At 44.5% G+C, this 11,939-nt stretch overlaps 1 protein-coding gene across 1 annotated transcript; it reads right to left on the bottom strand.

Annotated features, from left to right (window-relative positions):
- Positions 1-11,157: 11,157 nt before the first annotated feature.
- LOC112892660 lies at positions 11,158-11,664 on the bottom strand. Its single transcript, XM_025959793.1, has one exon. It carries the CDS (start codon positions 11,662-11,664, stop codon positions 11,158-11,160), a length of 507 nt encoding a protein of 168 aa, XP_025815578.1.
- Positions 11,665-11,939: the final 275 nt, after the last annotated feature.

Genomic DNA, 11,939 nt, shown 5'->3' with positions numbered 1-11,939 from the left:
GTAGTGTGAGATCTCCTTAAGATAGAATGCCTCAGCAATGCATCCCTCCACTCGTGTTTTATTTCCGATGGTTGCTTTAAGCCTCTTTAAGTCTCATTCAACAAAGTACATCCACCTGTATTGTACAGGGCCACCCACCTCAGCTTCATAAGGCAAATGCACTAACAAGTGTTGCATTACATTCATGAAACCCGGGGGGAACACCTTCTCCATCTTACATACTAAGACAAGTATTTCCTTACTCAGTTTTCTCATTGTATTCTTGTTAATTTCTTTTGCACATAATTGCCTGTAGAAAAAACTTAACTCAGCCAACATTATCCAAATTTATTCAGGGAGGTACCCACGCAACATCACAGGCAACAACCTTTCCATGATGATATGGTAATCGTGACTCTTAAACCATTCATTTTTCTAGTTACAATGTTCACCGCCCGTTTTAGATTACCTGCATATCCATCAAGAAATTTAAGGTTCTTCAGCCACAAAAGAACCTCTTTCCTGTCTGCTGGCTTAAGGTAATACTTAGCACGTGGCTTCCCCATATGGCCAGCTTGATTGGGTCTCAGATTAAGGGTTGGCCGAACACATATTTCAGCTAAGTCTTGCCGAGCTTTGAAATTATCTTTAGTCTTATCTTTGAAATAAAAAACCATACTAATTATACTTTCTGCAACATTGCGCTTTTGATGCATTACATCTAAATTATGTGGAAGGATCAGAGCAGTAGCATAAGGAAGGCTACAAATGGCAGCTATATGAGTCCAATTATGCTCCTCTTTGACCCCTTCAAACCCATCATCTGTGGCAATTAACCGACAATGGCTTGCTACAATCTCCTAACCGGTCAAACGCTTGGGTGGACCCTTAGTAACGATTGTGTCCTTGTGAAAGACATCTCTTTGACTCCTGAACGGGCGATCATGAGACAAGAACCGACGGTGACAGTCAAAAAAGCAGAATTTGCCACCATATTTCAAATGAAAAACATCTATATCACCCATGCATACCGGACAACATAGACGACCGTGCGTGCTCCATCTCGAGAACATTCCATATGCAGGGAAATCATGAATAGGACAAAGAAATGCTACTCGCATATTGAAGTATTCCTTCCGACTGCTGTCATACGTCCTAACTCCATTCCACAAGTCATGCAGCTCATCAATCAATGGTTGCATGAACATGTTCAAACGCTTACCGGGATTGTCAGCCCTAGGTATAATGAGCGTCAAGAACACATACTCATCTTTCATGCATAATGATGGTGGAAGATTGTATGGAATTGTGATCACTGGCCAACATGAGTAAGGGGCAGCATTTTAGTTAAAGGGAGTGAAGCCGTCAGTGGCCAACCCAACACGCACATTTGGGGGGTCTCTTTCAAAACTTGGATCATAATGGTCGAGGGCCTTCCAAGCTGTACCATCAGATGGATGGCTCATGCATCCTGTATTATTACGAATTCCCTCTTTGTGCCATCTCATATGTTTTGCAGTCTTCTAAGATAGGTACAACCATTGAAGCCTTGGTTTCTAAGGTAGGTACCGTAACACCTTAACGGGCACACTTGTTATCTGCACACTTCCATCTTTGTTCACCACCTTCTTGTATCTGCACTTCTTACAAAATGAACAGTACTTGAGATTTTAATTGTTCTTCCAAAATAACATGCAATTGTTCTCACACACATGGATTTTCTGATACGGCATCCTTAAACCAGCTAACAGCTTCTTTGAGTAGTAAAAGTCTTTCAGGAACTTGTGAGGTTTCGGAAGCATATCCAAAATTAAGTCAATAAGATCATTGTAACAACTTACTAAAAAGTTGTACTTGGACTTTATAGCCATTAACCGTGTCACAGCAGCAAGCTGTGATAAAGTAATGGCCCCATGTAATGGTTCTTTTGATGACGCAAGCAGACCAAAATATTCCGGTACCTCAGCAGCATTCTCAACCTATTGGACAAAATCATCCATCATTGCATCCATCCTATCTTCGTTTTCGTCAAAGCTATCAACTAGGTTGTATGGCTCCTGGTCCTGTGACTCTCCATGCTCGTACCACCTCTCATAATTCGGCATGAAACCAAACTTGCATAGGTGACGCTCCATATCAATCTTGACTTGACGAGAACAATTCTGACACTTGTTACATGGATACTTTGCCAAACCACCGCCAGGAGACAAGGAAAATACATGATCAACAAAAGCTTGTGTGTTGACCATCCACTATCGCGTAGGCATTCCGTTACTTGTCCAACCATCATATCGTTTCTCATTTTCTCAAACTAGCTACTTCATAACAAAAGTGAGAAATGTTACTTCATTAATGATACTAAGCAAACAAAAATTTCCAAGACAATGTAACACAAATATTTTCAGAGTAATACAGTTTCTGGCCTTAGAGTAATGGACAATAATGCATCATTAAGTTTAATACTTATTCGGTCAGTTCGAAACTAGCAGGAAAGAGAATGGGCAGGCATACCTGTGGATGGCGGTGGGCCGCGGGGGCACAGCGTGGTGCCTGCGGGGCGGCAGCGGGCCGCGGGGCTGTGGCGTGGGGCCTCGTGGACAGTGGCGGGCCGCAGGGGCACGGCGTGGGGCCTCGGGGGCGGCGGTGGGCCGCGGGGGCACTACATGGGACCTAGGGGACGGCGGCGGGCTGCGGTGCTGCGGCATGGGACCTCAGGGGCTGTGGGCCTCGAGGCCACGGCGTGGGACCTCGGGGTGGCGACGGGGGCCCACGGGGCGGTGGCGGGCCATGGGGCGTCGGTGGGCCGTGGTGCCGCGGCGTGCGATCTTAGGGCGGCGCTGGGGGCCCACGGGGCCGGTGCCGGTGGCCCGCGGCCGAGGGCGGTGGGGCAGAGGGGCGGCCGCGGGGGCCGCGGGGCGGCGGCAGGGAGCCACGCGAGGTGGCGGCGGCGTCCCCCGGGGCGGCGGGGCAGAGGGGCCGCGACGGCGAGGCACTGGGACGGGGGCGGTAGTGGCAGGGCGCTAGGGCAGGGGCTCGATCTGCTGCATAGAAGACAACCAAATCGAGGGGAGGCCGGTACTTAGGGTACCAATATTTTCATCGGCTAGAGTGAGCCGACGAAATTGGATCTATTTTCGTCGGCCTAGTGCAGGCCGACGAAAATCTATGCTTTGTTTCGTTGGCCCGTGCGTGGCCGACGAAAATATGGACTTTTTCTCGTTGGCCCGCGCTAGGCCGACGAAAACACGCTCAAATTTCATCGGTTTGTGTAAGCCGACGAAATAAGTTTGTTATTTTTATCGGCTTGCCTTTGGCTGACAAAATTAGATGTGGCCCACGAAATTGAGCTGCTTTGGTGTAGTGCTAGGAAGATAGAAGCGCAAGGAACCAAGCAGAACAAATGCAAATTTGTTGCATTCACAAGTTTTGCATTTTGTTCTGAGATGGGGAAGACCCGTCACGTAAGTATGCCAAACATCGTGCAATGTTTCCATCCTGCCAAGTTACCCATCAAGCCCTATATGTCATAATAAAAAGAATATAAAAAATAAATGAAGTTAATAAAAATAAATAAATTTAAATGCTTCAAAAACTTCTTGCACCTTGATTCAACAAAATTTAGACTCCCTGGTGATTCAAAACTAGCAGAGTCCTTTCTTGTTTCCACCTTAGTTTTTGAATAAAAATAGGTACAAGAATAATTGTGGGGGAGATCTATCACACTCACCAAGTGCAAACTCATTCGAGATCTCCCGCCAACGTGTTGCACAACATCAGATGACCTAACACACAGAAGAACAAGATAGAAAGGATTCAGAGAGGGATGACTGAACCTTTGGTTCATCTAAACCACCTCTAACTCCCCTCAGTTTCCTCTTCTTCCTCCTTCAATAATGGTTCATGCAACACAACCCACAGACTCTCTAAAGTCTTGAGTTTAAATAAATTTTATGTTGATCACTAAAACTAAACTCAATGAACCTTGCCAAACTCCTCAAATTGAAAATGCCTTTTGCACTCCATGCGCTTCCATGAATAAATCTGCATACTCTTTATTCCTTGCATTCTTGTGAACATTTATTTTCATGGGGAACACATGCTATCTAAGTAATTGACTAATGTGATATGATTGGATGAACGGAACCATGCTCTTCCTTGCAAAATACTTGGGATTTCTTTTCACAAAGTTAAAAAATGCAATAGCTTGCTGCCTCAAATTAATATGAATTCCTACCAGAGCCAAAGTTTGAGCATCATGCAAAACCTTATGATTATGCAGCTTGTCTTTGTTTTGAGGTTTGTCAAATTCTATGACCCATGTTAGAAACTTTTCATGCTCTCTTGATCAAGATCACATACACTGCACATATACATGCTGACTTCCACATTGGAAGTTGCTCAAGATCATGCCATCCATCCACCCATCAATCAAATAAAGCTCCAATTGAGGTGACTCTCTCCAATTGTCTTAGCAAAAAAAACAAGAAGAATGATGTGGGCTATGCAAAAAAAAGAGGAAAAAGAAAAGAAATAAAAGCATGCTCAAAAGCATGGTTTGGACATATGAAAGTCCAAGAAAAAATATCAAAAGCAAAAGAGAGTCATACACAAAGACCACACACTCGTACATCTTGATCAGATTGTATGACTTGTTTCTTCTTGGATCTCATCTTTAACTTAGCAACATGAGCAAAGCAAGCATGCCACTTTACTCCTACCCTGAGCTCGACATATGCCTAACTAGATGATAAGAGAAAAGAAGGCAATAACTTTGCCTTAGTGAGTGTGAGACCCTGGACTACACGACTGTGTACATAACATAGTTCAAACAGGATTAGGAGATAGAGCTTGTCTTATCTCTTATTTGTGTTGTACTCTACTTGTATGAGAGTAGGACTAGTCGGTACAGAAGGAACTACTTGAGTTGTACTCGAGTACGATTCCTTGGCTAGTATTGGACTAGGATTTATGTAACCCTGTCCTCCCGGATATATAAGGGGGGGGCAGGGACCCCCTCAAAACATAACGTCTACACCCAAAGCAATACAAATCACCATACAGGACGTAGGGTATTACGCACATTGCGGCCCGAACCTGTCTAAATCTTGTGTTCTTTGCACCTTCGAGTTCCTGATCTCGGCGTCTCCCAACCTAAACTTACCACCTTGGGTATACCCCTCGGTGGGCAGCCGGTAAAACAGCGACAGTGAGGACCTAAAATAAAAAGAGTGACTTGAGAGAATAATTTGAGGAGCAAGACTATCCTTTTTTTTCAAAATAAAAACCCAAGTTTGTAAGCAAAATGAGCTAGGAACCTAAAGTCTGCATTGTTCCATTCTTCAATTACCAATAAAGCATGGTAGCCACTCAAAAGTTCATGGAAACTGGAAGAAGCTTGGAATAACATGTATGCAGGTTACATCAAAGGAGTGGCATCCACCTTAGTCCTGACACCTTTACTCGAGGATGAGCAAAGGGCTAAGTGTGGGGGTGTTGTTGATGATCCTTAAGTCACAAATTCAACCGTCAACTTCTACGTCTTTCAGTATTAAAATAATCACCAAACTTATCTATAAGGTTTTATTCTAATTGGTTCCACAAGTTTTGGTGAATTATGATTTGCAAGCACCCACAAGTGAAACGTAAGAGAAAACACAAGTGAACACTGAAGAAACACATAGAAGATCGTGACCTACGTCTCACTTACAAGAAGGGCCCACTAAACATATCAAACCAACATTTCAAGTCGGTAAACACCCAAGGGATAAGATCAGGGCCCACTTGTCAACCTGTGGATCAAAGGCGGTGTAGAACGAGGCCCACTAGGGGTCAGCCAAACCTAGCCTAGCTCCCGTCCAGGTGCACCTTGGTGGGGAGATTGCCCTTATCCTCCTAAAGGCGGTTCCAATTGTTTCCATGTAAATCACGCACGGGAACCGATGTATCCAACCTATAAAAGGTGGAGAGGAGACCCTCTCAAGACACACCAAGATACAAGTGAAGAAGAGGAGATGTAGAGGGACTCCACCTTGGGCTTACTTGTAGGATGAGGATAGGCAGAGTGTGAGGAGAAGTAGGGAGAAGAGCCGGACGTGTCGTCCTCTCTTCTACCTTGTACCTCTCAGGTATGAACTATTTGAGTAAGTACCTGAGTTTATCTATAGTGGTAAAGTTAAGTTATTCACTTGTTGTTATTCGTTTACGGGGTCATCATCCGTTCTTGTAGCGGATGCTCTAGTAGAGGCCCCTGATGAAGATGGGATAACCCTGTAGGATGCTAGAGCAGTAATCTATTGGTATTTCTTAACGTCATCACTAGGATTTTGTGTTCCAGGAAACGGCGCCAGAAATACCATAGTGGTATGTCTTAACGATTACAGAATGAATCCACAAGTGCACGGATATACCGTTAAACAATTTCACCTGGAGAGTATTCTGGTATCGTTATTTATATTTTCCCGCAGAATGGCATGGTGTAAAAGAGTTTATTAGATATATAATAAGGACAAAATGGTTAAGCTATAGACTATATTTCAAACAGAGGTAAGCCATGATAAATGATAGATTTGGGTAATGTGACACACACACTCAAGCCAATCTCAATAATAAAGAATAACGAATAAACCACAGGTTAGCGGGAGCATAGGCATACAAACAGAGTCCTAAAGCATCTATTCATACAAGCAAGGGTTACACAAGGCACAAGGTTAGGGCTTAGAGCTAAGACTCCAGATATCAGGGAGAATGTCCCGCACCGGTATACAACCAGTCCCGTTACATCTTTCAGAACTTCTACAACATACCCGAACATGGGGGAGTGCACTAACCATGGCAATTCCGTCGTAGTGGACGGACAGGGCTGTCACCACCTGCCGTCTACCCCTACAACACCGTGGAGCATGGTCATATCCAAAGGATCCCGCATACCCGGGCACCACGCCCGTGTATGAGGTCAATATCCTAGCGCCCCCGATCTCCTACCTTCACATGTGCAAGTTCCTCGTTATCATGCATTTATGTCTATCAATGGATATTAGTTGCTGCAGCGTTATGGTTGTATGAACAAATGTGATGTGCTGAGCAGTTAATACGCTAATGGTTATTGAGCTCTTTAGAATGGATTGATGTGTCTGAGGAGAAATTTGGGTTTGCATTATAACTATTTCAAATATTGTGCTACAATCGTGTGCCCAAAGTAAAGCATAGCAACGCCCAAAGGCACAACAAACCGATATCCTTACCTAGTTCACCTAGCCTAACCACATACATTGGATAACTTGTGATAAAGCAAGGCATGGTATGATAAACTATCAAGATAGCACAACAACCATGACTGAACTCTGAATTATGAATAATATACTGACAAGTCGAATACAAAGCCAAACCAGAGGCCAAGGATTTCTCAACGACGTCGAGGATGACTAGCACTCGCTAAGAGAAGTTCTAGCCTAGCTCCATAAGCCTAAGGATTACAACTCACAAAGTTGTGGTGTGTGAATGAGGGGGGGTTTCCTTTTATATCTTGGGAGGTCGGTTCCCGCCATCTCTAAGTATGGAAACATCAGCCACTACCTTTGAGAAGATAAGGACGATCCTCCCGCCAAAGATCTAGGTGCCGGGAAGGCGTCCAGATTCGGCCGACCCTAGGTGGAGCCTCCCCGGCTCCACCTTCCTCTGGCTGGCTGGCATGTGGCCTTGGTGTTGATCCTCAGTGATTTGTGCCTTGATACACCCATTTGGTCTGCCAGGTGGGCCCTCCTATCTTTGCGTAATTGTAGGATAGGATCTTCTGTTCATTTTGCCTGCGTTTTGTGTATGTTTCCCTCCTGTTGTGGATTTGTGTTCCTAAAATCAAATACTTGCAAGTACATGTGGAACTAGGTTATTATAATTAAAATATGCGAGTAAGGTGTACAATTTTCCCTTTATTCATGAGTATAGTTGACGGTCGGATTTGGCATTTAAGGACCGTCAACAACTCACCCAAGCTAGGCTTAGGTTGTTTATCAGAAGTTGCTGTAATGTTGCATTTCCAACTTATACCATAGGTACAACTAGGTGTTCTAACCATGATTTTGAATAAGTTGGCATTGATCTTACCCTTCACCTTACTCCTGTGGGGCGTATAGCTTTTCCTCTTCTTTGGCGGTTGAGAGTTAGAATGGCTTTGTAGAGTACCAATTTTTCTCATTCCTTTTGTTCAACCGTCACTTCGGAGGTTTTATAAAGTTTTCAAAAGAAATTGTAAAGTTCCTCAATTGATCTCTCGGATCGCTCATTGTGTTTGATTTCTCATCAAGACTTTTATTGGGCCTTTCTTTCTCATCCTACTCCTAAAGTTGCATATGTGGAAGGTTTTCAATTTGGATCAACATATGGCTTTGGATAGGAATTTTCATATCATCAAGGAACTTTATTTGTTTTTGTATTTTCAAAGACTAAATACTTCGGAAATCAAACTTCACTTAGGAGGAGATCATAGCAGCTCTATTTCAACCATATCATAGCTCCCAACATCTTAGATTTGGATTATGCTTTTGCTACCCACAAGTTTCAAGCTCAAGGTTTGAACATTTAGCCAACAAACTCAAAACTAGGTAGAGTACTAAGTTGTAACTTGGCATATGAAGGAGACTAACAAAACAACTATTCATCATCTCAACAAGAAAAACTACACATGCATACTACACATAAGAAAGTAGGTAAATATTTTTGGTCTTTTCTAAGTTTTGCAAATTTTTATTTTTATGATTTTATTTTGTTTCATGCATAAGGTTTTGAAAGCGGTAAAGAAAATAAGATACAAGATACCTCTCGTGTGGGTCCTCCCCCATGCTAGCTTCAGGCTCATTGCTGCTGGTTGGGGTTATACCCCTTGCAACGGAAGTAAGCCCTCCAGTCCTCCTGCTGCTGCAGCTGCCTCTGCTCCATAGTGTGGATCCTCTCACCATTGTGTCACTGCCATGCTTGGTTGGTCTGGATGTGCTAGTTCAGCGACTCCTTGATGTCGTTGGCCTGGACCTTAGCTCACCTAGCTGCTAAGTGACGGAGCTGAATCCTTGACTCGAGGCCGTGCGTCGTGCGAGATGTGAGACTCCGCTGGAGCTGGAGCTAGTGGATCGAGGCCCTGGGGCTTGTTTTGCCCATTGGTCGGGGCTTGCACTGTGCCATGATGACACACCTGCCTCATGTGAGTATGATGGCTGAGGCTGTGGAGGTGGTGACCGCTTCTCTTCTAGCCCTGCTCCGTGTCATCCTGCCAGGTAAACCAGAAACACTATGCCTGTGGGCTACCTCTTGTGGGACAAGAGGGACGGTTAGTGACTGGCAGTTATACAAATGGAACCCCGCATTTGGTAACGAGACCTCATTTGCATAGCCCAGGGAGAAGAAAATTAGAGAGTCATTCGAGCCTTTCTTGAGTGTGTGACCATAAATCAAATAAGACCCGTCAATAAGAACACGGGGGTCCTCAATGAAGGGAATGACATTCCCGTCTAAGATCCCCATGCTTCAAGCGATGCGAGTAATCAAAGAAGTGCACTCAATAGGACCCGTCATCTTGAAATTCCGAAGCCACTGTTTGATCATGGCCTGCACGGGGGAGATTTTGATCTTGTTGACCATGGCATGTAGGATCATCAACTCATCATTGCGCACGGGCTTAACATCATCTCTTGGAAAGAGAGTGATGGCCAACCACTTGTGCATCAAACGTAGAGTCAGGTTTTGAATATCATTACATTGAGGTGCAAACTTGCCATGGACAACTTGACCCAAAATTAAACCCCAAAACTCATGGCGATTAAAACCGCAGCAAGCTTGTTCAAAAGAAATCGACAAGCGCATGCCAAAACCAAGGTGGTGACTCAATTTTTCCAAGTAAGATAGAACTCATTTCCAAAGAGTTGAAAATAAATTCCGTCATCCACCTCCTGAAGAGTGCAAAGAATTTGGATGGTGAGGAGACAAGAACCATTCACCTCAACTGGCACAAAACCATCCCATCCAACCGCATGCCAAACACGAGTAAAGTCTATGTCAATACCTGTCTGCTCGAGGGGGTCTAGGTCAAAAGCTTTGGTGTGACTAAAGTCCTGATGCTTGAGGATGGCATAGGCTTGCCTCTCGCAGTTGTCTCGCAAGTCGAGGTAGGGTGTGTCGTCGTCTATCTCCATGTCCTCGGCCTATGGTTCGGCTTGCACTTTGGCTTGTTCTTCTTACTCTTCTTCATAGTCCATCATGCTCAGGCTCGGTGTTGGTTCGGGGGTGTGGTGAGAGCTTGAGCCACCCCGAGAACAGGACAAGCTTGTGCCCTTGGTCTTCTTCAATACATTGGAAATCTTCCGACCCATGCCTTTCATGCTTGAAGAACAAGAACGAACAAGAACAACTCGAAATGGGTTATGTTAGTGAAACTGAATGTTAATTCTTACCTGAACGTTGCTCCTCAAAATGTGGGAGTATTCTTGTAGCAAAGCAATGATAGAGAGAGGTTTCTTGAATCCAAACTTGAGAAAAAATCCAATAAAATCTTGAGAGCAAAGGTGTGAGAGGGAGTAAGTGAGAGAGTTGAAGTGTGAGTGAAACACACCCCCCTCTCAGGATCCATTTAAAGAGCACGAACATGAAACGGTCGGGAAAGGGCAGGCCACAACAGCTAGTGACCGTTAGCCCAGGCTGGGGCCTGGCAACATTCAAATGGGTTCGGCCGACCCCCTGCTTCCCACCTGCTGAAAGGTTTGGCCCACAGCCCCCCCAACGGCTACTAGGAGTCATGCCTTGGGTGCTTTGGTCAAACCTTCTCCAAGAAGATGTTCAAATAATTTTTTCAAAGGATTTTAATGCTCAGAAATATGTTTAGGATTTTGTAAAAATAGAAAAAGGCTAGAAAAATTTCTAGCATGCAAGAGAGGTTCTGGAAAATTCAAATATGCTGTGAGAAAATTCAAATGGAGTAAAAAAACAAATTTTGAAAATCAAATGTGAGATAAATACCAATTTACCTTTGGCAAGGGCTCCTCGTTTTATGTCTGACGGGTAGGACTTTTTATTCGGCGTGTTTTATTTTAGTGACGGAGCATATGGCTCGTGAGATGCGGAGTCGGATGTCAGCATGTATTTCACCTTCCACACCTTTTTGGGTTCCTTGGTTTTTGTTGGTGTGGCCGGTGGTTGCTATGTGGACTTTGGGATATGTGGCTTAGGTTTAGCTTTCTGATTCTTCCCTTTCCCCGTCCTCTTATCCATCTTTTCTTTTTCTCTCATGAATTCCTTCATGAAGGTGAAGAGGTTGTCCGTCTTGGGAGGTATTATTTCAACTTCTCTGATGCCTTGTGTATTCAGCCCGTACTTAATCTTGATCATGGTGGATTGCTCTTTTCTGGGCTGAAATGGGAACTTTTCCTCCTTGCCGCTGATGTTGAAGCGAATCTCTCCGGCTCTAACATCGATTTGTGCCCCTGCAGTGCTCAAGAATGGCCGCCGAAGGATGAGCATCGTTTCCTTAGATATTTCCATGTTGAGCACCACGAAGTCGACAGGGATGAAGTATTTTCGGACTCTCACTGGGATGTCCTCTGCAATACCCTCTGGATACCGGACCGAGGAGTCGGCCAGCTGAAGATGCATCGGTGTTGGTGTGAGATGAGTGAAGTTTAGTTTGTCAAAGACGACCTTGGGCATCACGCTAACGCTGGCCCCAAGGTCACACAAGGTACGGCCGAAGTGCTGTGTGCCGATTGAACAAGTGATCGTTGGGCACCCTAGATCCTTTTTCTTTTCTGGAGGTTGGTTGAGTATAGCTGCGCTACACTCTTTTGTGAGCTTGCTCCATGGTGGGCAGCGGGCGCTTGTTGTTGATAATATCCTTGATGTACAGTGAGTACATTGGTACATGCATTACGTCCAACAAAGGGACATTAACATGTATCTTCTGGATCAACTCAACAAAACGAGCG

Source organism: Panicum hallii, chromosome 5, assembly GCF_002211085.1.
Source record: "Panicum hallii strain FIL2 chromosome 5, PHallii_v3.1, whole genome shotgun sequence".
Lineage (NCBI taxonomy): Eukaryota > Viridiplantae > Streptophyta > Magnoliopsida > Poales > Poaceae > Panicum > Panicum hallii.
The sequence above is the reverse complement of the archived record's forward strand: the minus strand, read 5'-3'. Positions and strand labels throughout refer to the sequence as shown.